At 41.3% G+C, this 27,883-nt stretch overlaps 1 protein-coding gene across 2 annotated transcripts in view; it reads right to left on the minus strand.

The window, feature by feature from the left end:
* The window catches only part of KCNH8 (potassium voltage-gated channel subfamily H member 8), a 157,501-nt gene that overhangs the window by 19,976 nt on the left and 109,642 nt on the right, over nt 1-27,883 (minus strand). For both annotated transcript variants that reach the window (XM_082193317.1, XM_082193316.1), the window contains exons 8-11: nt 22,925-23,122; nt 18,857-19,056; nt 16,987-17,236; nt 14,784-14,998 (exon numbers count right to left, since the gene is read on the minus strand). In XM_082193317.1, the coding sequence (XP_082049443.1) occupies nt 14,784-14,998; nt 16,987-17,236; nt 18,857-19,056; nt 22,925-23,122 (863 nt within the window). The remainder of the gene's footprint in view (nt 1-14,783; nt 14,999-16,986; nt 17,237-18,856; nt 19,057-22,924; nt 23,123-27,883) is intronic.

The raw sequence follows: 27,883 nt of genomic DNA on the forward strand, positions 1-27,883 counted from the left end.
AGTGTTGGCTCAGTTTCATGAAGAATCAAATTGCAATAACAATAATGTTGCTCTCCAGATGCTGCTATACTCCAACTCCCATCAGCCCAAGCAAACATGGCCAATGGTCAAGAAGGAAGGAAGTTGCAGTCGAAAAGCATCTGGAAGAGTAACTCTAAATTGCCTCCTCAAAGTTGTTGCATCTGCAGGGCGAAATGCACAGGTACTTTTATGGTGCCTTTATGTTTTCCTCTGCAGGGCAAATAGCAGCTTGGGAGATAGAAAAATGAGACAGGGAAGAGCTTCATTAGCTTTCTGGCGCCCATGACCCTGATTTAATTTGTGCTCCAAGTGGCTGTTTTTACATGTAATGGTGCTTTCAGATGGATGATCATTGTGGGATCAGTGCTCCCCACAAATGCAAGTTTTTGCAGCATCCTCACAACATGGCTAGCATCAAAAGGCTAGCCCATATTTCCCCCCATTTAATCTGGATTTACCATTGCCAGGGGAAATCTGATTAGTAATAAAACAAAAACTAAACTAAACTAAACTGTTGCAATGACCCGTTTGCTGTATTGGAACAGCCCATTTGCAAATTAACCCATCTGGAAGTAGCCTAACCAATCCACAGACGATCCCAATTGTGTATTTTCCATGTTGCATCTCTTTGCATCCTTCTAGGGCAATGCTATAATGCATGGTAAGAGACAAGTCCCACTGGATTCTGTGGGAGTTACTCTCAGGTAAGCTACTTCCAGGTAAGTAGTGTCCAAGCGACTGCTCCACATCAGCTCTGATTTTATTTGAGATGGTATTGTTGTAAGCCAATCCTACACATCTTTACTTGGAAGTAAATCCCACAGAGATAAATGAGAATGACCCTCAAAGCAAGTGTGTCTATAGGCTACATATCTGTTTTGTTTTCCATGTCTACAAATTGTACCTCTCTGGGAATTTATATTAATAGTTGATAAATATTTCTCTCAAAAATCTGCAGAAATGGAGCCTGAGTTGCTTGTTTCTATAAGGGAAGCATTTGGACACAGTATGAGAATGAATATTTTACATATTAAAAAATATTGAATTCATTGAGCTCCCTGTGAAGGGTGATAGTCGCCTGTGTTTTCTGTAAAAGTCTTTTGTCTCTACTGCCTCTTCTTTGTCTCCAAACAGAAAGCAGTCACACAGACACAAACAAGGACAAAGACAGACGCAGTAAACTGTAGGAAATTTTAAGGCCACAGAATACACATAACCATGGTTACACCTTTCTGCCTCTTAGTGTATTTAATATAAGATGCATTAATTGTGAGAGGACCTGGCAGAGATGCCCTGGTTTCTTATCACTTTAATACTTTTTAAAGGGTGCTGGGAACAGGCTTTGCTTAACCCTAAATAAGGAGGTCAACAAGAAGGAGATAGAAATGTTTTGATCAAAAGAGAAAAGAAGGCTTTGATTTTTCTGATCACAGGAATCGGTCTATTGACTCTAGAAGAAAAGTGTGAGAGACAGATAAACAAACTCAAAGCAACAACATTATCAAACCTTTGCATAGATCTTCAATCACCAGCTTGTGTTATTTAACTCAAATGTGTGACTCCACAGCAGGGTGGAAAACTAAAACCCAGAGATGATTCAGTGGTAATTCAGTTTTCACCAGGCTCATACCTTCTTCCATGTGACGCCATTGTGGTACTGAGAACTAAAGCAATCACCAGTATCTTGGTCCACACTGACAGTCATAAAATATGTTAGGGAGAACGAGCATGTGTGTTTATGTGAGTGTGTGCTAGTTCTGGGGTGATCCTGAAAAAGTGGGAGCAGCTATTTTGTGAATGGCCATCTGCTTGCAACAGTCCATTTTGTGACCCCCATATCCTTTTCTTTAAAAAAATCCTTGTAAGGTTGAGAACCCTGTTATGGAATGAACTAGTATAATGGCAATGCTCATCCTTTGTAGTTCTCTACAGATAAAAGGGGGGGAGAGAGAGACACACACAAATCTGTATGACATATTTTTAAATTATTCCACCTTTAATATTAAAGAGTACTCAAATTATATTATTCTTCCCTTCGACAGCCATATTGGACAGAGCTATGTATCCATTTTGAAACAGCTTCTCTCATTTCTTATTGCATTAAAAGGTAAAAGTCCCCTGATAGTTAAGTCCAGTCGCAGACGACTCTGGGGTTGTGGCACTCATCTTGCTTTACAGGCCAAGGGAGCCGGCGTTTGTCTGCAGACAGTTTTTCCGGGTCATGTGGACAGCATGACTAAGCCGCTTCCAGAGCAGCGCACAGAAACACCGTTTACCTTCCCACCAGAGGGTACCTATTTATCTACTTGCACTTTTTGTGTGCTTTCAAACTGCTAGGTTGGCAGGAGTAGGGACCGAGCAATGGGAGCTCACCCTGTCACAGGGATTTGAACTGCCGACCTTCTGATCGGCAAGCCCAAGAGGCTCAGTAGTTTAGACCACAGCGCCACCCGCGTCCCCTTCTCTTATTGCATTACTATGTATAAAAAAAACCCCTCCCAAGTCTTCCCCTCAGTTCTCATTCATTTGATTTGAAAGAGCTTTGGCTGGTCATCTTGATGTTTTATTCAGACCAAAAGAAAATGTGGATATATTGCAAAGAAGGACATTTAAACCTTGTCATATGCACTGAATTATTTGTTCTATGTTCTATGTCTGCTAATTTGGGGTGGGGGGTGCAAAAACACTAACCCAGCCTTTGAACTGGATTTCCACTCAAATTGGAATGGTAATATGCTTAGTATTAAGAAGTACAAAATTCTGTTTGTGAATGTTGGCAATATGAATGTAGATCAAATGTCATATGCTTTGTTCCTAGGGATTTTTCTGTGTGGTAATGGAAAATATGTGAGCATATAACAAGGGATTACTGTATCACCTAAAAGCTTAGTGACTCATACATGTTCATCTCTCTCTACTTTCCTTTGAGTGGGAGGATATATGTTTTATTTTTGAATGAAATATGTAAATCCCCAAATTGCATCCTACTGAGACAAATGCGATCTGAAGGACCTCTTAGGTTAGCTATAATTGTTACTGTAACTAAACTCAATAATTGAATATAACATTCCCAAGACAATTTTCTAGTCCAGCATCTCCTGAATTTTAATTTTTCACTTCATCAGCTTGCTCAGCTTCTGTTCAGTTTGATCGCATTTTATGTATCTCTGGCGGGCGAGGGAACTCCTAAATATTCGAGCACTTCCCTTAGTGCCAGCAGAAAAGTAGTATAGGTAACAAACAAATGAAAAAACATGTTTCTTCTGCTTCTGAGCTGACAGTATTCATTGTATTTTTACAGGGATAGAAAAGTTAGGTCCCACAGAAATACAGTTGTGAATGTATGGAAAGTTTACTGGAACGGCATCCCCCCCCCCCCACTGCTGCATGCACATAGACTCTTGTTCATCACCTCACACAAGCCATCACTGACACTGAACAGGGGTATTTGTATCCACCCAGCTCCCCATCTCGCATTTAAGGTTCCAGCAGGATTGGAGAGGGAGGGAAAGTTGGATAGAAACACACATCTTTATATGTAAGGTAAGGTTTATATGGAGCTTATACTGGGACACAGGTGGCGCTGTGGTCTAAACCACCGAGCCTTATCGGAAGGTCGGTGGTTCGAATCCCCATGATGGGGTGAGCTCCTGTTGCTCTGTCCCAGCTCCTGCCAACCTAGCAGTTCGAAAGCGTGCCAGTGCAAGTAGATAAATAGGTACCACTGCGGTGGGAAGGTAAATGGTGTTTATGTGCACGTCTTACGTCACGTTGCGCCAGAAGCGGTTTAGTCATGCTGGCCACATGACCCAGAAAACTGTCTGTGGACAAAGGCCAGCTCCCTCATCCTGGAAGTGAGATGAGCGCCACAACCCCATAGTCTCCTTTGACTGGACTTAACTGTCCAGGGGTCCTTTGCCTTTACCTTTTTACCTCATATGAAGCTATAAGGGCTCAACAAGACCTGATATGGGATATACATATGATGATTAGGCTCTCCTATGCTTTATTCTTTTATTTCTTTTTTAAATCAACCAACCATGTGGGGCTGCTTGCTTATTTATTTATTTATTTAATCAGCCATTTCTGACCTATCCTTCTCCATATAATCCCAGGAAGAATTACAGTACAATAAAACACAAAAACAACCCTACAATAAATGGTCCAACACAGAACATAAAAAATATAACCTACCCATAAAAAATATCCAGGGAGCCACAACCTGGGATGCTCACTTTCAGGCACAATGTAACTCCTACTATTCCCCACAAAGCCCAAGCAGATGGATGACTTTTCACTGGCACTGAATTGATTAAATGTATCCTTGCCTTCTGTGGCATTCCCCTGATCTAAATTGCACCCATTTGAAATAGTTATTAGCTCCATCTGGGGTATGAGGGGGGAAAGAGACAGCTACTGAAGTTGTACACATCTCTCCTCCACCTATGCCAATCCATGTTCTGTGTCCCCCCCACACCCACCCACCGGGCAACATAACTAACAGCAGGCTAAAATTGTGATTTAGGTAAGGGAAAGGGTTAAAGCACTCTCTTCCCAGGGCTGCCTCTCTGATCAAATTAGAAGCCCCAAGCAGCTGCTTGCATAGTAACAAAAATAAAAAAGTAGAAATGAAACAAAATGAAGCCTATGCTAGTAATATATCTCCTGCGTCGTGTCTAGTTTGGTTCTAAAGCAGACATTTATATAGATGGTTTAGTGAAGATTAAAAGCAAAGCAATAAAATTGGATTCCAAACAAGCATGGCTATTTAAAAAAGAGCTGTTGCAACACTCAGTAGTTTGGGCATCACAGTCAAGTCAATAATTTTGCAGTATAAAGTAAGCTGCAGCAGAAGGGGGCTCCAGTGCCAATAATTTTGGTGGGAAATGGTCCAGTGGTAGATCCTGAATACATTTAATGGATTGCACCATCTGTGGTACAATATGCAAGTTGAACACAAATGTGTATATTGAAGCCATGTCATATTTTTGCATAGGGTTGTTACACTAACAGGGTATGTGTGTGTGTGTGTGTGTGTGTGTGTGTGTGTATATATACACTACAGCTGCGGTGTGTGTGTGTGTGTGTGTGTGTGTGTGTGTGTGTGTATATATATATATATATATATATATATATATATATATATATATACTACAGCTGCGGTAGAAGCAATTTTTAGTAGCGGGCAGAAGTGTCCCAAGCTTTCCCTGTTAGCCATTGTTTCCAGTCAAATTTTCCACAGCACTTCCTGCTGCTGAGCTCTTGATTCATGCATCTGGGACTCTGTGGGCAGTGGGGGAGCAGCTTGGGCAGAGAACTGAGCTGAAAAGCAGTCAGTGAGACCAGGTTTAATCAATCTCCCATTCATAGTGCACTTTAATGCACTTTTAGGCCCTCCAAGTGTCCCTATTTTCCAGGGACACCACTGATTTAGAGAAGCTGTCCCGGTTTCTGATTTGATCCCAGAATGTCCCACTTTTCCTTAGGACGTCCCTGTTTTCATTGGAGAAATGTTGGAAGGTATGGAGTTATCCGAACCATCACCACCCTGAACCATCTGAAGGCAATCCTGTATCGCGAAGTCTTTTTTTAAAAAAATGTTTAATGTTTTATTATGTTTTTATGTGTGTTGGAAGCTGCCCAGAATGGCTGGGGCAACCCAGTATAAGATGTGTGGGGTATAAATAGTAAAATCATCATTATGGAATGGGACATGTATTTTCACCGGAGAAATGTTGGAGGGTATGCACTTTTCTTTAAAAAAAAATGGTGTTAGCCCTTCATTACATGCACTGCATAGTGTGTCCCTAGAATACATCACATACAGGTCTAACCAAACATACAGTGGTACCTCGGGTTAAGAACTTAATTCGTTCTTGAGGTCTTTTCTTAACCTGAAACTGTTCTTAACCTGAAGCACCACTTTAGCTAATGGGGCCTCCTGCTGCCGCTGCACGATTTCTGTTCTCATCCTGAAGCAAAGTTCTTAACCCGAGGTAATATTTCTGAGTTAGCGGAGTCTGTAACCTGAAGCACCTGTAACCTGAAGCGTATGTAACCCGAGGTACCACTGTATATCAAAATTCCAAATGCTTTAAACCAGTGCTTTCCAAACTTGGGTCCCCAGCTGTTTTTGGACTACAGTTCCCACCATCCCTGACCAATGGTCCTGCCAACTAATTGGGGGAATGGGGACATTTTGGTAACTACTTGTCTCTCCATTAGTAGAGATCAATGATTCATAGCAGCTGGGTGTTGGAGCTTCTAATCCAGTGTAGCAGTCAATAAGTATGGCTTCCTGTTAGTTGGGACAATTTATATACCAACCTTTACAAGTTTATATACCAACCAATACAAGTTGTCACAAGTGAAAAGAACCCAATACTATCAACTGTTGCACAGCACTGGAAAAGTCTATGACTTACCGTAACTGATGACTTTACACTCCCTGCATTTAGAAGATAATAGCTATGTTTCAATGTAATTCTAAACCATAGTTGATAGCTATGTTAATGAGTCTTCCCATGGTTCCTCCTTCCCCTCTTCTCCTCCAGTGCAGCAACAAGGAAGACTGGAAGCATTCACTTTTGTTTTCAGCTAACCACAGTTTACTGTTTTGTGTGAACCAGGACAAACTGGGTGAGGGAGAAATTTGATTCTGTTTGCGTTTAAAGACAAACTTATGAAATTCACAGTTTAAAAAAAATAGAAAAGGAGAAGCAAATGACTGTTTAACAGACTGTGATGTAGATAAAGCTGCTTTGTCTCAAAGACAAAGTTATTACGGTAGCTCTTTCAAACTAAAAACTACAGTGCAGATGGGATTCTCTTGGACTTCTGAGTCATTTGTAACTTGCTATAGGCAACAAGGCAAGTGGCTGATTACAAGCTTGCCTTCATGCCCTTTGGTTTTATAATCCCCTGATTTTTGTTGTAAAACCTGTGTTTAGAACTGCAACTCCTCCTTTTGAGTCTTCCAGGACTACTGTGATCAGAACAGAATTGTGTTTAGATTCAACACACACACACCCCTCACTCTCACACACAAATGCCTGTTGAACCTAAGATGGTTTTTCTGGCCGAAAGGCTACTTGGCTCAGTGCTTTATAACCTCCTTGCACCACATTTTTAAAACACAGATAAGCCGCTTTGCTGGACTATGGATCTCCACCCCCCTCGTCCAAACATGTAACCCTCTGGCTAAGCTTTATAATCTGATGCCTCATGTAATAATCCTAGGAAGCGAGGTGAACGAGGAGGGAGAGAGTTCAAAATGGTTTAAAAGCTAAAATTAATAGTTGAGCTTTGTCCCTCTTTCAGTCACCACAAAGCCTAGCGTTGCAAACTCTTGAACTAGCATATTTAGTAGCATATCTTTAACAACAATTAGGAGGCAATGTAATTTAGCTTCCTATTACAGTACAAAACACTTTCATTTTTTATTTATGTGTATCAAACATCTGTTTTAAAAGCTGGCCAGATATGTTCCGCCCTCCTCTGTTGCCCAGCCAACCTAGAGAGCATAAAATAATTACAAGGAAGTAATGGGGGGAAGAGTCCTGCACAAAATTTGCAAACCTACTAAACAGTAGGTTAGCTAAGTTACACACTTATCCAAATTTTGATTTGCAGTTCTCCAAATTATGCATAAAAAGGAACCTATTATTTTTTAAAAAAATGTTTTGCATCAGGACAAATTGCTTGCAAAAAAAAAAGTGTACAGTAGTCGAAACTGCATACAAAAAGAACTGTCTATTAGGAGAAATTAGAACTAAAATGCTGAAGAATTTTCATGGCAATTAAAAAAAATATATATAAATACTGCAGAAATGTGGAGAACTGGATTTGAGATTGGAAAAATGAGAACGCGAGAGAACCTGAATCAACCCAGTCCTAGTCCTAGTCTACAGTGAAAGACCCATGCAGTATCAGAGTTCTGGATTTCAGCCTATACCAAGCATCAGTCACACAGCTACATCTTCAAAGTGAAAGAATCCCACTAGCAACCAATGAGATTTGTGCACACATTATTGTATATGCAATGTGAGAACCATTCAAAGACAGCCAGGATCTTTCTTTTCCTCTTGGCTATATAATACTTATTATTTTCAATTTGTAAATATTTGGTTTTGTCAGTGCTGGGCAGGATGGAACACATGAGTGCTATTTTTAGTGCTTTGTAGGAAAAGCATTCACGCTAATTATACATCCTGTCTGCAGTGACAGATCTCTACATATTCAAGCAAGCCATCTTTCTCTCCTCGATGTGACACATATTGATAGTACCTCACTGAACCAAAAGGAGAGAAGTCATGCTTCCCTCAGAGGTTTTCATCTTCCTTTGGGACTTCATTAAAGTTTGTGGAATGCACAGAAGACCTCTGAGTGACTCAGGCTGCTACAACGCTTGGTGTTAAGAGATGAATCAAATCTCACTGCGGCTACAGGGGAAAGGTGTTATCATTCTGTTTCTGGGGGCACAGTAGTAATCTCACTTGGCGTCATTTAGCAAATGAGTTCATGGTTGTGCTATCGCGTCCCACAGCAAAACCAGAAAGAGCCAACAATGAGCTCTCTCAAAAGTTACTTCAAATCTTGCCAGAGGCTTAAACTTACTTTAACTTTTCTTTTGCAGTAAGATCTCATCACAAATACTCTATCCGTGCCATCTCTACTCCTTCCAGTATAGTACTTAAATATATAAGAATCTTACCCTCTTCTATTGTGCCACATCCACAGCTATGAAGCCAACGATTCACAAGGAATGGGGTTGTTCCTAACCTTGTCCATGTCTGCTTCTTAGCAGGTCCTCACTGCTGGGAGCAGGACTACATAAGAGGAGAGTGACTCAAGAATTCTTGGGTGCAGCAAAGTGAGTTGTCTCCGTTCCCTGACAATGGCTGAATGTATTGCAGTGGGTTCGATGCAGAGGCAGAGTATGCATGTTAGTATAGCCTGACACATGGGAAGGGAGGTTTCTAGTACAGTATAGGATCACCCAATGGGTGGCCTGTGTTCATTTCTCCAAAGGCTACATCTCTGAAGGACCAAACAGGAAGGGAAGAAAAGCTGTGGTAAAGTGAACAAATAATGGATCCCTCCCCAAAGTATGTAGAAGATGCAACTATTTTATTTGAATTCTTTTCTCACTGGCTAAAGGAGTAGCAAAGATTAATTACTGGAGAGAACGACAGCATTTGGAACTTATATGCATCAACAGAAGTTGAGTTTAGGTTGGGCCAAGGAGGTGATCAATGCCTCTTTATGAGACGGGGTGGTCCCTGGCTGTTTGAAGGAGGCAGTGGTAAAACCACTCCTTAAGAAACCTTCCCTGGATTTGGAAAACCTAACTATCTACCGGCCAGTTGCTAATCCTCCTTTCCTGACCAAGGTTCTGGAGTGAGTGGTCGCAGACCAGATTCAGGCACTTTTGGAAGAAACTGATTTTCTGGATCCATTTCAATCAGGGTTGAGAGACACAAATGAAAGGTGGGATTGAGGAACAGGAAGTAGGAAGTGAGGTCAGCAACCCTGAGAATATCAGTCTAGAACAGTTTCGCAAACTTGGGTCTCCAACTTTTTTGGACTACAACTCCCATCATCCCTAGCTAGCAGGATGAGATGGAGACCCAAGTTTGGAAGACCCTGATCTAGCATCTGAGGAAAGGTCAGAAAGATGGTCTTGGGAGCTCGGAGGTTCTGTGTCATCCCCATCAGCCTTACTACAGCTGCATTGCATCCAAACACTTGCAATGGAGAATGTATGGTCTTGCCACAACAAAGGTCTGACCAACAACCAGCACAAAGGTATCATAGTGACATATCCAAACTGTGGGTGGCACAGGTCACTCCCAAAATAAAATTCCAGGTGCAGCTCTCAAATGTAACTAGGATGTATGCCATTCAGGAAATACAGAAACCAATAATGTTAGTGTTAAATCAATTTGCCACTCTACCAGCTATCCATGTAAAGAATGCAGGATGGGTGTTAACAAGGTTTCCTAAGCTGTCATGTAACTGCATTTAAGCAATCTGCAAATGACAGAGAAGCACTAATGGAAGCCTTTAATAAAGACAACTGCTATATAAAAACAAAATAAAAGAAAGCATTGTGTTGGCAAAGCACATACGGGCTTAGTTTAAAGGAATGATATAGACGCTTGTTTGTGCATGCAACTGAGAGAAAGAGATGTTCTTTTTTGCATTCTTGAACTATCCCAATAATCCACAGGGAAAAAAGCACAATAACAGTGCTAGACTATAGGTACACACCTCACCAGCTTCAGATAACACTGCCACCCACTTGGGCATTGATGTTTCTGCCAACGTCATCAGGGTCCCTTGAAGCATTCAATTCATGTTGCCATTTTTGTTACTCTTCCCCAAGAGGCTGATACCAAATAATCTCTCTGTTATTTTCCATCTTTTCTTACCCTTCTAGGCATATTAAAATCTATCTATCTAAACCAGCACACTCACAAGAGAATGCTTGCAATCTCAGCTGAGTTTCCCAAAAAAGACATCTAACTTACTGCTCGTTCACCAGTACGTGGTAACAAATACTTTATGTAACTGTCAACATTCAACAGATTTCAGATTTTCAGTGTTAACATGCATAGTCCTCTGAAATTTTCTTAGTTTGCAATCCCTCTCTCACTTACCTGGAGTAAGTTCCATTGAACTTAATGGGGCTTACTTCTGAGGTACTGGATTGCACAGGACATATCTGCTTATTTTCCATGGAGAGAGATAATTTCCATATCACAAAAACTACAAAGATCTCCTTTTGGATTGGGGGGGAAATGAAATAAAAAGAAATTCAAGGCCCAACCTGATTACTATATGTGAATTAGCCAAAATTCTCTTATTTTTTGTGTAAAGGAAAGATTACCTATGTTGGACCAAAACACTGGTGAAGAAAAGATCAATTCTTAATGAGGAAAACCATCATAAATAGCTTATAGGTATTATACATATCCAGTGAAAAGTTATGTACACAACTAGATATTATATGTACGTGGTGAACAATTGCTAAATAATCTAATCTATTTTGAGGGCTGTCATAAAAACTCCGAGCCATAAGATTGGTGATTAAATGTGACGACCATTAATGAGATGGCTTTTTTCCAAGTACTCATTAGATAATCGGTGCCACAGAATATTCTTCATACACTCTAGTCAGTATCTGCTTGCAAGTTAACGTGCCCTGTACTGCTGATCAGGAGTTCTCACATTTTGCTTACTCATGAAATCTCAACAAATATAACCAAGTGCATCTGGCAGCACTCATTTTTGTCTTTCATGCAAGTAGGGGTTGATCAAAAGAAACAGGAGGAAATAATAAAGTTCATGCAAGGCCATTCTATGATTTAAGGTTCCTGGAGTGGAGTCCTAGGAAGCAGAAAAAGCTGAATAGTTTTCTTACATTGCACTAGCATATGAAAAGAAAAGAAAAAGTGCAACAAGAAGTGCCAATAAGGGTGGTGCTTTGCCTTTTGGATCAAACAAGAAAGTCATCAGGAAAGAGGACCACACTCTTCTCTGCCCATATCTTCTGAGGCATCCCCCTTCAAAATGGACTCAAAGCACTTTCTCCAGGGTGCAAACTGGTGGAAAATATTTGGAGAAAATGCAGCAAAATTGCCTTCTTTGGGGAGTTTTGCAAATCAATTTAACATTGAATTCTACAATGTATACAATTTAGAGTGCAATCCTATACATGTCTACTTAGTTCAATTAAGTTTATTACTAAATAAGTAAAAATAGACTGCATGAGTTCTTCTCTTGCAATAATATTTATAATACATAGGGTAGCAATTGTCTCTGCTGTTGTGCACATGACTGTTCTTTTTGTATGCATACTAAGGAAGTAGTATTAAGAGTTAGATTTAGGAGTAGAGAAGAACCAGAAAGACTATGTTGACTATCCATTAGAACTCTACTGCGTATTGCAGAACACTAGATAGACAGATTGTTCTAGTTTTATTAAATATTGAAGCAATCATAGGTGGATTTCCAATTCTTAGGGTTCTTGTGCCATTACACCAAGGGTGACCAAACTTTTTTCAAAGAGGGCCAGATTTGATGAAGTGAACATGCGTGAGGGCCGACCAAAGCTGTTGAGATTTTTTTAGGATTTTACCCCAGAACATATACTGCCATGGGGGCCAGATTAAATCGACCGGCGGGCTGAATTAGGCTCCCAAAACGGACTTTGGACACTGTCCTCCCCATTCATCCAACTACAAATAAGAGGAAACAGTTTATTTAGCCCCTTTAAAAAATAACCAGTTGTCCTCACTTGTCATTTCCTATTATATATGCTGGGAACTTCCACCGGGGCATGTCTGCTCCTGGATGCACCATATATGAACCAGTAGAGGTCAATGGGGTTGCTTATCTACCCTTCCAAGGTTGAGCATCAATGCTGGTTCTTTAGAGGGTTGAAGGGCAGAGCTCTCAGCATGGTGTGAGCACAGTGGCAGAGCCAGTCCTCCATTCCTGCCACCATTCCTGCACTGCGCCAAACTCCCTGAGCCTCTCAGGAACCAGCAGCAATGCTTGGTGTTGAGAGCTGTGTGCAAAATTCTCCACCCTATTTTTGTGTGTGTGTGTGGAAGAGACAGCTTTCATCAAATTTCTCCAAGGGGAGGAAAATGTATCTAACAATTTCACAGGGGTTGGACTCATCAGAAGCAGTAGCAGTAGCCCAGCATCCTTCTTTTTCCCCTAAATCTTTTTTTTTTTTTAGGGGGCTATCACGGCAAGTAGCAGCAACAACAATTATCTGAATCATTCATGATGCCCCAGATTTAGTATCATTCCAGGTCATTGGAGCAGGATTGGAAAATGGCATTTGCCATAAAGAAATGGTGAAGATATTCTGGGGAAATTTCAAGTGTGTATGTAATAAACAGGAGGTGGGGTTGAATTAAGAGCATCTCCTGAACCATGTCTTCTGAGAAATTTCAGCTCAATCTCAGCAAACCATACTGATGTATAGTCACTTTGTGTTGCTTCACACACCACAGTTTTCATGGGCACACATTGTGTACCTCCTAAACCAAGATGTCTGCAGCATATATAGGTGTGTTTGCAGCGCACACATATTTTCCTCAGCTCCTATATACCATGAAAATGATACTACGGAAATCTGTTACTGGCTTTTGGTTTAGCAGGTGCCGAACAGAGGTCTTTAATGTGTCCCCTGTTAAAAGTGTAACATGCGAAGCATCCCACAGGTGCTGATCTAGCCAATTAGTTTATGCAAATACGTTCTCAGCTACAAATGCCTGAGAGGAACCTAAACAACAGGAAACTTCACAAAAATCTAATTAAAGTTCAGCATAGATAGCTCCGATAACTTTGCTCTCGTATCAGGACACCTTGGCCTTGCAACAAATCTGTGAGCTAGGTCGTCATTACTTACTTATGCAAGTTAGTGACTAATTTCTGATTACTCATGATTAGGGTTATGCTGTATTGAATTCAATGGGGCTTACTCCCAGGTAAGTGGAATTAGGAGTGCAGCCTAACACTGGCGGAGGAAGGGGTGTGTGGTGGGTGCGGCTCGCCCCGGGTGTCATCCCTGAGGGGGTGACATCACCGCCCCGCCCCCTGGGATGCTTGCCGGGGGCTAGCCCTGCCCCCCCGGGTGCACAGCATGTGTGCCGCTCTGGGTGCCGGAGCAGCTAGCTCCACCTCTGAGCCTAAGTGGTGTCTTGTGGGGAAGAGCAATTACTTTCTATGCCAGTGTCACAATTCCATGGTGGTGGATGACACTGGCATTGGAGGTAGTCATGAAATCATGACATCTGCCCCCAAACAGGCAAGGAATAATGCCACAGAAGCAGAAAGACACATTGTTCTCAGAGCCAACACTGAGATGTTCACTATATTAAGGACTATGTGGGATAGGGTGGGGAAAACTGTACCAAGTTTTTCTCCCCAGAAAAGCACAATGTGAAGAAAGCACAGAGTTTATAGAATGTGCAGATAGGAGCGTTCCAAATATTTCACGGCATGAATTGACAGGTTCTAGTGTATTAGAAAAATGGTGGTATTATTCCTTGGGCACTAGGAAGAAATCTCAAAGATCTAGGGATTGCAGTGTTTAGTTTCATTAGATGAAAAATAAAAGGCATGCATACAACTCTTGAACTTTTGATGCTTGGCTTTTCTCTGCCTAGTGGTTTTTATTCACTGTTGTAGTTCTGAAAATAGCTCTGAAAATAAGACCATTAATGATCATGTGTGGAGAACTCTCAACAGACTCTTGGTCTTTTAGGGCTTGTATAGTTCAGTTCACCTTAAGAGCCATCATAAATTGCAATTCTCCCTTGTGTATGTGCATTGGCAACAATTTCCTGTATTAAAAACTGAAACAACTCTCTAAACTATATTAAATTGCAGTGGAATTAACTCTTACTTAGGATGTAAAATAGAAATGGTTTAATGTTACTTTGGATTAAGGTTTAGCAGGACTAGCAAATATTTGAAAATATAAGCACACAAGGACAAAACCAACACCAAATGAATAATTTATAGAGAAGCATAGAGTAATTTGTATCAGACCTATAATTCATTATCAATAATTTGATTAAGCTGTGTCTGAATTTTTAAGTTGGACCCAAGCAGAATTCGTTTGAAAATGAACACTATACACATATTTTTACTCTGATGTACATATGAAGGAGAACTGCTGAAACACAAGAGCTAATTTTAAAGCTGGAAGTAACTGTAGTCCTATTAAATCTACTTACATCACTTTCATGGCCTTCCCGAAGATTATATGTGAGATCATGCTGAATTTCTTCAACAAACTTGTGAGCATATTCTGGGTAAAGGTCTAACACTTCAAAGAGTCCTTTGAGAATTATACATTGGAGGTCACAGTAGGTTAGTGCTTTCACATCAGCATTTGTTTTAATCACTTGGTCCTTAATTGAGAGATTTGCTCCAATTAAATCTCCTTTACCTAAAAGAAAATACGAAAGAGGAGAGCAATATTATTCATAAACGAATTTTCAACTTTTCTTAGAAACAGAGAACAGCTTAAACAGATCGTGCGGAATACACAGGGACCCAAATACAAAGATTCAAAACTATTAAGCTTCTGTAAGTAAGTTGAAATTAGTGGCTCTGGGAATTCTGGTAATTAATAATAATGGGAGGAGTCAGTAAGGATGATAATATGAACAGCACAAAGCTGCTGACTTCTATGGTGCACACACTAATAGTTCCAATTTTGTAATTGCTTCACTCAGATGTATTCTGTTACAATCTAGTTGAAGCTCAGTGTAAAATAAATTGAAATGCCATGTTTTTTGCTTTGCAGTTGGAACTGTCATTACTTCTTAAATCTCTGCTTTCCTTACCTCAACTGAAAGAAAGGCATTTTGCAAAGAAACACAGATTAACTGTTATTAAATACCCTCTTCCACAACCAAAGCAGAAATTCTTAGGTATAAGAAAATTTCAGTATTCTGAATTTTGCTCAAAGATCATATTGGCATTTTATTTGGGGATGGTTTGGTATAGCATGGCGTCGTATTCATTGCCATATATACTCCCTGTTTGGTAGTAGAATATAAAATAAGAATAAAGCATTGTTTTTTGTGCTTGAAGTAATTCTAGAAATTGTTAGTTATTCTAAGAATTACACTCTATATCCGACTAGGGAAAGGATTTCCCTATTCAAACCTTCCTACTTTTAACAAGTGATCTAGATCCACACCTGCTTACACTTAAACATGGTTCTCCTGCATGTGCAATCTCCCCTGTCCAAAACAATGGAATGAGCCAATACATGCACACAACGGGGCTCACATTGGCCCAACTCCACTGAAATAAATGGAGAAGAGGAATAGGAGACTGGGAAATGCAGTGAACTAGAGGATCCAAAAATTTTCCAAGGAGGGCCAGATTTGATGAAGTGAACATGTGTGAGGGCCGCCCAAAGTTGTTGAGCTTTTTTAGGATTGATTAAACTGACCTGATTTAGCACCTGAAGCGCGGACTTTGGACACACCTGGTGTGTAGGGGCACTCACAAAAGCAAGCACCCCTGCTCAAAAGCTTATAAGCAAGAACAGGTTTGGTACAGTATTGCCAGCAGTGAATGCATGCTTCATTTATTTGCAAGCCGCCACCGCTGCCCCATCCTCTCTCCACTGCTCCAAGGCCTCGAAACTCACTTTGAAGGAGAGAAGTTTCCTCACTGGGGAAGGAAGTTCTATTGTGCCTTGGAGAGCACCCAACACTTCTGCTGCTGCTGCTTCCCATGTGCCAAGGTAAGTTTTATTGCAACTGCAGGTTAAATTAATCGGATGCAGTCAATGAATGCCAAAGGACACTAGTATCCCAATGAAAAATCCTTAGACAGTAGTATGAATCATACCTACCATTTCTTTGTAGTTGGCATGGGTTGCAAAGGTCACACAAGCCAAACTTACCAGGGCACAGGTTCAGCACATCAGTTCTTGCTCTTACTAGAGTGGACGCAACTTGATCTATCAGCTAACAATGATCAAGGGTATCTTGAAGGAGCAACCAAACCCAAGATCTGCCAAGATGAGCAGAGTTTGGAAGAGGCCAAATTTGGATGAGTCTGGGCTCAGCCAGAGATACACCAATGTAAATCCTGAATTCTGGCTCAGCCAGGGCTTATTCAACTCATCCTGAGAAAGGAGCATTCCAAAGGATAGATGGTATAGGGGAAAATGTAATCCTACTCCAACTTCAGCTTGGTCACATGACCTAGCAACTCAGCAGAAGCCATAGTGGCAGAAAGGGTGGTAAAATGTCTTGGTGAAATGTCTAAATCATGCTATTTTAAAACCAGACCAGCATAGTTTAGCTTGGTATATATATCATGGAGACTTTGTATAGTTTTGATTGCTCTACCCATATATTTTTTAAACTTCATTCTCTGCCTGGCAATAGTAGAGCACATCCAAGAACTCACCTAGAATTGCCAGCACCATGCTGTCTTTTAGAACTTCCATGGAACCTGAGCACACAAAATAGATAGCCTGCAAGGCATCTCCCTGCCGGAGGAGGTACTCCCCAGGAGCACAAAAGGAGGTTTTGATATGCAGAGACAGAGACCTGAGGCACCCGCGGCTGGCACACTCAAAAAGGGACAGCTGCAGAATCTCCTTGTTCAAGTGCATGGTGATGTCAGAGCGCAGCTCATCAGGAAAGTCCTTTAAAAGCTATCCAGAAAGGGGGATAAAGTTTTCTGTTAAATTTCAGTAAATCTACACCTCTATCCATTTAGCTCCTCTATTTGTCATTTTACAAAGTCAACTGTGCGATCACACTTGAAATACTGTGCACGTTTGTGGTCACATCACCTTTAAACAAAAGAAAGAGCTGAAAAAGTTTCTGAAAAAGTTCAGCTCGAGGGGCTGAAATGTGAATGCAAAGCTAACTTTGTTGCTCCATGATACAGCCGAGAGCAATTATTGAGGGGTTTTCCCAGGCCAGTTGACCACCAAATTTGCCTCACACTGGCCTGGGAACTGAATAGTACCCTGCCCAATAATTGGCCTATCATGGGCAGGCTAATAATAATAATAATAATAATAATAATAATAATAATAATTTATTTATACCCCGCCCATCTGGCTGGGTTTCCCCAGCCACTCTGGGCGGCTTCCAAAAGAATATTAAAATACTGTGATACATCAAACATTAAAAGCTTCCCTAAACAGGGCTGCCTTCAGATGTCTTCTAAAAGTCTGGTAGTTGTTGTTCTCTTTGACATCTGGTGGGAGGGCGTTCCACAGGGAGGGCGCCACTACCGAGAAGGCCCTCTGCCTGGTTCCCTGTAACTTGGCTTCTCGCAGTGAGGGAACCGCCAGAAGGCCCTCGGTGCTGGACCTCAGTTGGCTCCACCCCAGGGGCGGGGCGGAGTGGCCTTCAGGCTCCACCCCAATCCACCTGCTAATTCCTGGCTAGATCATGGAAGTTGCTTGAGGCACCTTCCACAAAAGCACCCAACCATTGAAGGCACCTGTGCAACAAAGTTAGCTTTGAACTCACAAGTTTATGTATTCAGAGGTATCCTGTTAAAGGGATCAGAAAGGAGTCGCTTCCGTCCAGATGCACAGGCAGGGGCTAGGGCCATAGCACTCCTCAGAGCAGCCAACCCCACAAGGGGTCCCTACTTGATGTGTGTCATAGGTCCCCTTCGGCCCAGGTTGATATCTTAACAGGTATCTTAACAGGTATACCCCAGCAGGCGGGCTGGTAGTTCAACAGTTATACCCAACGCCTATGCCAAACCTCTACATCCGTAACCAATGAAGTTGTGACCTAAATTGACCAAAAGTATTGCCGTCTTTGTTTATTGGGGAGACGGTCACGGGTTGCGGGAGGCACCTGGTAATAATAATAATAATAATAATAATAATAATAATAATAATAATTTATTATTTATACCCCGCCCATCTGGCTGGGTTTCCCCAGCCACTCTGCGTGGCTTCCAACAAAACACTAAAATACAATAACCTATTAAACATTAAAAGCTTCCCTAAATTGGTTAAAAGCTTCCCTAATTGGTTCAAGCAATTGGTTGCTCAATCTGTCCCACAGTGAGTTTCTGCTAACACAATTGTCGCGCTGAATTCCTCAATTGCGCAACATTAAAACTCACTTGTCACCTAACCCTCTCCCTAGCGGACAGAGAATGCTGGATACCATCCTATGTATACAAGTAAGATTGTTCCAGAAATACAATGTCACCAAAATAAAACATCAGCAACATTGCAAAATAAAACATCACCAACATTGTTGATTTAAGAATTGATAGCTATAAAGACTCTGATTACCTCATTGGAATCTATTCCGTTATTGACAGACCAGGTGGTTTGGAAATATTCAAGCATCCTTTGCTTTAACTGCTGTGGTAGGTGATGGACCCTTATGAAATCCTTCAGGTCCTTGGTTCTTGTGTGATAAAGGGACCACCTGGAGTACATCCTTTGAATAATAGCAGTCACATTACCAAACACCAAGGCATGCATCAAAGCTGTAAAAGAGAAAAACCATACTGAAGCAGAAAAGAGACCCCACTGTTGCCAGAACTGATGCTGGAGTTACAGGAAAGAAAGAACTTGCTCATTAATGATGGCAACATAATAAAAGGCAAGCAGCAAATGATCTGGAATGAATAAAGTAAGTTTGATAGTGAGAATCAATGACTGGCTCTGCTCTGCTCTGCTCTGCTGAGAAAGCAGTTTGGAAAATGCAGAGATTCATAAATGCTTTTGTGATATTTCAGTTTAAAACATACTAAAAACCAGAGGACATTCATGAATATTATTAAAACACCAGGAAGTCAGTGTATGCAGAATGCATCTTGCAAATCTGTCACAGAAGAGAGCAAAACGTATACATTTGCTCAGCCAACCTATAATTTGAACCTGTAATAAAACTTTCAGTTTGTCTTTATGCTGGTACTTCTGCATGTTGCACAGTTCCTACTTGGAAATGTTGGGCAGCAGATTCTGAACCCCCAGATCTGCTGGGTGAATACATTGAAGAGCTAATATTTTTTTCCAAATCTTATAACATAAAGATTTTTCAAACTATCTTTCTCTTTCCTGGCATATGCTGCCACCACTTCTCCGCTCCTCAGCAAATAAAAATTCTTTCTTGCTTCCACATTACATTCCTGACCCAGATAATAACTGTAGTCCACAGAGAGAACTAAAACTGAAAGAATATATTTTGTTCCTAGAATATTGTTATTATTTTTTAAAATAAAAAACCTTAATCTTTTAAACAACATAATATGTGTTCCTTATCCATATCTAAAAGAATTAAGGTTATTTCTGATTTAGTAAACTGCACTCCATGGCATTTTAAACAGTGATCTCAGCCTATTAGAATTAATGTGAGTTTTGCCATTGAGATCCAGTCAGAAAAATGTACCTGAGAGTAACTTGGATTTCTTCTTGACTATTTCCTAACTACGTCCCCAGTGACCAGTTCCATTCTGCTCACTTCCCTTACATTAATATTATTATAGGTTTTGCTTAGCTAATTATGAGAGTAAATCACATAAAGTTTACTCATCTAATTAATAAGACACTGCTCCTCTTTCAGCTGATTATAATCACAGCTATTTGTTTTCAAAACAGAACAGGGATATTAATACAGCTGGAAGGAAGACTGTTTTTCCTCATTCCCCAGCCCCCCCTCCTTTTTGCATGAATATTTTCCTCAGTGTTGAGAATATCTCACACTGTCAGCTTTTCAATTCCTTCTTAATGAGGAAGTTATAACAGAGAACAGCCATGCAGGCTAGGTCTGGAGTGAACATTAGGTAATGATAAACATTCAGCACCAAATCTAGGACAATCAGTTCAATATCACAAGCTGCTTTACATAATAGGTTATTAGTAGATTAATTCAGTGTGATATTTGATAGCAGTAACTTTCTTTTCCAGTGCTAACTCTGGTTTGTTTGTTTTTTCTTTTTGTATATCTATATTGTATTCAGCAAGCTCTAGGTTGTTGGGTTCTCCTTTTACTCATGGTAGGAACATGAGCGCTGCTGAACTAAAGATCACAGCCATGCAGAGTGGGTCCAAAGCAAGATTTGAACAAAACAAAGGTCCGTATAGTTAAAGCTATGGTTTTCCCAATAGTGATGTATGGAAGTGAGAGCTGGACCATAAGGAAGGCTGATCACCAAAGAATTGATGCTTTTGCATTATGGTGCTGGAGGAGACTCTTGAGAGTCCCATGGACTGCAAGAAGATCAAACCTATCCATTCTTAAGGAAATCAGCCCTGAGTGCTCACTGGAAGGACAGATCGTGAAGCTGAGGCTCCAATACTTTGGCCACCTCATGAGAAGAGAAGACTCCCTGGAAAAGACACTGATGTTGGGAAAGATGGAGGGCATAAGGAGAAGTGGATGACAGAGGACAAGATGGTTGGACAGTGTTCTCGAAGCTACCAGCATGAGTTTGACCAAACTGTGGGAGGCAGTGGAAGACAGGAGTGCCTGGGGTGCTCTGGTCCATGGGGTCACGAAGAGTCGGACACCACTAAACGACTAAACAACAACAACAACATGTAATTTAAGGGTACAGCTGCTGGGAAGAGGGCAATGACCCGTCAGTATTAGGGATGTTATGTTGGATGAGTTTCCGTTAGTAAGGCTTGAGGATGTGGACACGGTGCTTGTATTGTTCTGCACCTTGCACTCTGGTCTCTTGTGTCTATTGGCTGATAAAAACTAGCAGGGAGGGGACAGCTAGCTGGGCTAGGGAGGTGATTGCCTCCTTGCGAGAGGGAGTGGTCCTTGCCTGCTTGAAAGAGGCAGTAGTAATTCCACTCCTCAATAAATCCTCCCTGAATTTAGAAAATCTAAGTAATTATTGGTCAGTTGCCAGTCTCCCCTTCTTGAGCAAGGTTCTTGAGCTGGTGGTAATGGACCAGGTTCCGGCGCTCTTGGAGGGAACTGATTTTCTAGATCCATTTCAATCAGGGTTTAGGCCTGGTTTTGGCACAGAAACTGCTTTGGTCACCCTGTATGATCGCCTCTGTGACTTCTATCAGTTTTGGCTGCTGGGCACAGCTGCATTTCTGTCTGGACAGGGATAGCCTAACTTCTGTCTATGCTCTGATAACCTCTAGATTAGATTGCTGTAGTATGTTATATATTGAGGCTGCCTCTGAAGATGGTTTGGAAACTTCAGCTGGTGCAGAATTCAGTGGCCAATATAACACCAATGCTGGCCAGACTGCACTGGCTGCCAATTAGTTTCTGGGTCTAATTCAAAGTGCTCCTTTTGACCTATAAAGTCTCAACAGCTCAGGACCACAATACCTCAAGGACTTCCTCTCCTCATATGGACAGTCCTAGACCCTGGGATCATTATCTGAGATTCTTCTTTGTGTGCCTGCTCCACAAGAGGTATTGAGAGTGCCAACACGAGAGTGGGCCTTTTCTGCAGTGGCTCCCCGCTTGTGGAATGCTCTCCCCAGAGAGGCCCACTTGGTACCTTTGTTACATATTTATAGGCACCAGGCAAAATCTTTCCTTTTCCACGAGGCCTTTTGGGCTAATTAAACAATTTATGAGCATTTAAACACTCTCTCTCTCTCTCTCTCTCTCTCTCTCTCTCTCTCTCTCTCTCTGTTGTTTTTGTTCGTTATTATCACATGCATTTTTGTGTTTTTGTATTGTAAACTGCTCTGTGGTCTTCGAATAAAGGGCAGTATAGAAATTTACTTAATAATAGTAACAACAACAACAACAACAACTTGTTTATCTGTAGCATGCCCCAAACTCTTGCTTTTTAAGGATGGAGTCTAAAGTTCTGTGCTGCACGATGAATATTAATGCTTCATTTGACAATAACTACAACAATCACAGCTGTGTGGTGTGAAATTTGCATGGCTTAATTAGTTAAGCTGCAATGTTGTCAATCTTACAGCCTAATACATAACAAAATGCGTTTTTTTATAATGTTTTCCGACGAACCTCAGCCTTGCTTTAAAAAGGCATCATTGATTAGTTTACTATTTAGAATTTGGTTTAATTTGTACTGAAGTATGAACTGAAAATATTCCCTCAACCCCGGCCCAATGTTGTTACTTTAATAGAAAATTAGAGTTGTTCCCAGACTTTTAATAAGAACAGACACTGCTATTTACAAATGGGATTTCAGTATCTTCATGTAAAATGACTTCAACCAGTCCTATCACTAGTAATAACAACTGGTAAGGGTTCTTCTTCATATGCTGACTATGGAAGGCACATGGCTGCTCCTACAATTATTAACCCTTCACGGTGCTGTTGCATGCACCATAGTTCTGAACTCTGCATTCCCACCCCCACTCCCCACATTCTCCTTTCTTGCACTTAATTCGTTTACTTACCCCCTATCAGCATTGTGCAAATGGAAAAAATCTTTTCAGCATCAGTGTTGGCTGAGACGTTACCAAACCCAACGCTGGTGAGACTGCTGAGGGTGAAGTACAGGGCAGCAATATAGGCACTTCTGAGGGATGGGCCTCCTGATGTATTATTGCCAAGGTAGGGAGACTCCAAACGTTTTCCTAGTTCATGAAGCCAACCTGAAGTCAAAGAAACATAGCCTGTGATCAAACTCTACGGAGCCACCATTCTGCTGCTTCATAATACCTTGAATCCAGAAGATAGGATGTTTGCTACTTGATTCTGAAAACAGTTAAGTGCATCCGCTTTCAAATATCTTACCAATCACCCACAGTCTGATACAATAACTAAGGACACAGGAATTATTTCTACTATGAAGATGACACATTTTTAAAAAACCAAACACAATTCTACTGCCTTGGCTCATGAGACAAGTCTCTGTACGGATGTAGGATGTTCCAGGTTGACTACCAAAATGGTAAGTGCATGTACGTCCCACTTTTCCTTCAAACTCCCTATCAAAACCCACCTCTCCAGTGGAAGTGTTCAAGTGTTCTGCTCATAGAATGGATGGTAGCACTTCAGACTGCAGGCAGATGGTCAAATTCTTGACTGCTCCTCTGTGTCAAAAACTAGACAGCACAGTAACCAAAGAGTTGGCACAGAACCTTTCTCCCTGTTCTACTGTTCCATCTGCAGGGCTTGGGTCTACTTGAAAGAGCATTCAAAACTGAAATACTTTCAAATCCAGAAGGCATTTTTTTGGGGGGGGAGGGGGGAGTTGTTATTTGACATGTGGGCTGCATCTTACCAGATCATTTCCCCAATCTTCCATACCCTCCAACGTTCCTCAGATGAAAATAGAGACATTTGGATTCTGTGTTGCTGTTGCTGGCCCTGCTGGAGTTACTCATTCCCAGACAACTGGTCCTCGTTGACTCCATATTTTGGCTCCCCCTGCCCCCCCCACAGAGCATTTTCTACCAGTGGAAGGGTGGGCGCCACCACTGGAACACAGCACAATTCTTTCCAGGGCAGCAGCAGCCATGGAGAGACAATGGGATGCTCCCTCGTAGCCACTGCCACCAACGCTCAGTGTAAGCACCAGTTCATCCTCCTCCCTGAGTTTGGTGGCGGCACCACTGGCAGGGGAAATAGGGACATTCTGGGATCAAATCAGAAGCCAGGATGGCTTTCGTAATTCTGAGACTGTCCCTGGAAAATCGGGACACTTAGAGGGTATGCATCTTTTTGTGTATGACCTGACTAGTACTCAGCCCCTCAGGCCACACTGCCTTTATTTATTTTTGTACACCTTTCTTTCATCACGAAACCCATAGCAGCATGCATGCAGTTCCTAGACAGTCTCCCATCATTGCACTGAAGTTGCTTTTTTAAAAGTAATTTTGCTAAAAGTAATTATTTCTTTTTCTCTATGTCTGTTCTTAAATGCTAAGGTGGTTGGTGGTATTGCAAAGGAAAGCAAAGGCATGAAAAGGAATCAAAAAACCATGGGGCCTTTTAAGAACACGAGCCATTGTTAGGGAGCAATTTGATACTTCTGAGTAGCTCCCTTTTTGTGTTTTGAAGTCTTAAGATTCCGAGTATCACACAATGGAAGCATAATTTGGTATTCTGACCTATTTCGAACAAATCTTTGTGGGATTTTCCTGCATGGGGTTTCTATTTTTGACCTGGCATAAAGCTTGAATTTGCTGATTTAAGCACAAAGTGACAGATAGAAAGACAGAAAGCTTTAGAGTTTAAAAACACTGCTCTTTACAATTACTCTGTCTGTTCGCGAAAGCTCCTTACAATATTTCTTTTACAAAGTGAACAAAGTTCTTCTATTTAAAACACCAGGCGGTAAATTTGTGATAAAACAACTCATAATAGTTTAAATGACCAGAGAATATATTTTCTTTTTGTACATCAGGATACATACAGTAGTTGAGTTCTTATTGTCCAACAAAACATGTGTAATTTGTTAACAAGCTGTACCACATGACAGTTAGAAAGTAAATATTACAGAAATAGTGTTCATATTGCCCTAGAATAGCTTTGCCTCGATTCCTGTCTATGCCTCATACTTTTTGAAAGCTCATTATTAACTACATATGATTAGGTTTGATCAAGTGTGAAATACATTCAGAAGAGAGTATGCACACACAAAACCCTGAGACTGCTGAATTCTGGCCTCGATGTAAACTTCTATGGGAGCAAGACAGGGCATGTGACCCTCGATCAAGGACAATTGAAGGCACCAAAGACTCCTGAGAGTTATGTGCTGGCCTATCAAACCACAGAGGACTAAGAGCAATGACTAAAGGGAAAGTCAGCGTTGTCATTGTGTAGCAAACAGATCCTTGAGACCAGGGAACAGAACAGACTACATCTATATTCTCCTGCACTCCTTGACATTTATTGCCTTGTACTGACCCCATTGGTTTCAGTTTTCATTAAAACAGTCTGTAAATAAGCTAATAGACTGCATTGTTCATTTTGGAGTAATAAAAGTACATTTGGAGTAATAAAACTACTAGAAGTGAAGGAAACCAAACCCACTAGCTGCAAGACCCTTTGATGGCATCTTGAATAAATGACAGAGCATGTCCTTGAACTGGTCTCTGGAATGATTCAAAGCCCTAAATGGCCCCATCTCCACCCCCATCGTCCAGCCCAGACACTGAGGTCCAACTCCAAGTGGCCTTCTGGTGGTTCCTTCATTGTGAGAAGTGAGGTCACAGGGAACCAGGCAGAGGGCCTTCTCAGCAGTGGCACCCGCTCTGTAGAATGGCCTCCCATCAGATGTCAACTATCTGATTTTTGGAAGACATCTGAAGGCAGGGAAGTTTTTAATACCTGGTGTTTTACTGTGTTTGATGATTTAATTTGTTGGAAGCTGTCCAGAGTGGCTGGGGCAACCCAGTCACATGGGCAGCATATAAATAATAACTTATTATTATTATTATTATTACTAGTTAACAGTACAGAGATGCCATGCTGCTTCTTCTGCACCAGACATCCATGTGTTCACTGTGGATGTCTGCAGAGGAAAGTCTAGGCTCATAGAGCTTTATACAACAAGACTTCCCTGGTCACTCAGGTTATAATTAATTATTATCAATGCCATTTATTATTTTCGTTCCACACCTTCCTTCTGGAGAAGCTTGGGCCCAGCTAACAACAATCTTACAATATAACACAGGTATCGTGAAATTATTGTCAAAATTATAGAAGATTAGTAAAAACCTTTGAAATCCAATGGCTGGTGCTAAAACTCTCATTGTTCTAATATACATCTAGGCACCACAAGCCTAGCAAAACTGGTATGTTTTAAGGTGAAGCCTAAACTTTGTCAGTGTGGGGGACGATATCAGCATTCAGATTTCCAGGGCATTTGGTGTCAGGTAGAGAAGGTGTTAAGCACATCTACCACAATTAGACTGTCCCATCTGGTCCTTGTCCTCTGTGTTCTTTTTTCGGGAACTCAGCAAGCAAACCTGACACGCACACCCTGAATTGCGAAGGTGGAGGGGAGTGGGTACCACTTTAGAGCAGTTAAAACGAAGGAGAGGCCTCCTTGAATCTCAGTGTTCCTTCATGGTTTGTATCCAGACCTTAAAGTTATTCCACTCCATTTCTCAGATGGTTTTTCAAAATGGCAATGTAATTAAAGTGCGTACAGTTATTAATCAACAAGCACAAAAGATAGGTGGGTGCACAAATGCTTCTCTAAATCAAGGGGATTACCGGACTCATATTATGACCTTTCGGAAATCTCCTCCAAAATGAATTGTAGGTAGAGGGATGATTTCACACCGTGTTTTGTTTAACCGTTTCTGGGAAGAGTTCCAGTGTTAGATGAAAATGTAAATGTGTTTCTAGGCTGGGATAGGTGATGACGGTAGCATTTACAGCCAGCAGTACAAATATCTCACATTTTACAAGTCCTCCCCCGTTCTTAAATCACAATCTGTCTATGTGTTGCTGCATGCATCCACTTATATATGGCACAAGAAGGCTAGGCCCAACAAGATGCAAGCCAACAACAGCAGTAACCAATGTGCAGTAATCCTACTGTTAGTTGCTGGGTCCACCATATTGGGCAGAAGGTCCAATAGGTCTTCTTTTCCTGTTTATGCAATGATCACAGAATACTAGCTTGGACATTTGAAGGATGTATAGCAATGGGGAAGGCATCTTAGAAAAATTCCAAAGCAAACTCGCCTGATTAGATATGGGTGGATCATGACACGAATATTATCATGAGTCCACTGCAGAGTCTGCACTCTGGAGAATTACTTTACTAGGTGTCCAAGAATTGTGAGCTGCTTCATTACTTTAAAACTGTTTTTTGATTAAAAAATCAAAGTAGAGCATCAAACCACCCACATCCTGGGCTGGCTAGTTTGTGGGGCTCCTTGCTGCCGCATGCTGTGAATACAAATACAGTAAAATTCCTCCGGGGAGTGATCAGACATGATGATGTTCCAAAACTCTTGGGGGAACAACACAGAAGAAACACGACTCCTTCCACCACGAAGCATAGAGACACAGAGAGAGTCACCTATGATTTCTGATTATCTGTTAGGAAAAAGAATGATTAGGAAGGAATATGGCCGCCCCAATAGTCTAACTTGAACACTTCTCTTACAGTCAAAACTCAGAGGAGAATGAAAGGTAAAGGTAAAGGACCCCTGGACGGTTAAATCCAGTCAAAGGCGACTATGGGGTTGCAGCACTCATCTCACTTTCAGGCAGTGGGAGCTGGCGTTTGTCCACAGACAGCTTTTCCAGGTCATGTGACCAGCATGACTAAACTGCTTCTGGCACAACGGAACACCGTGATGAATGCCAGAGCACACAGAAATGCTGTTTGCCTCCCCGCTTTAGCGATACCTATTTATCTACTCACACTGGTGTTTTCAAACTGCTAG

The sequence above is a fragment of the Podarcis vaucheri genome (assembly GCF_965113315.1).
Source record: "Podarcis vaucheri genome assembly, chromosome: 12".
Taxonomy (NCBI): domain Eukaryota; kingdom Metazoa; phylum Chordata; class Lepidosauria; order Squamata; family Lacertidae; genus Podarcis; species Podarcis vaucheri.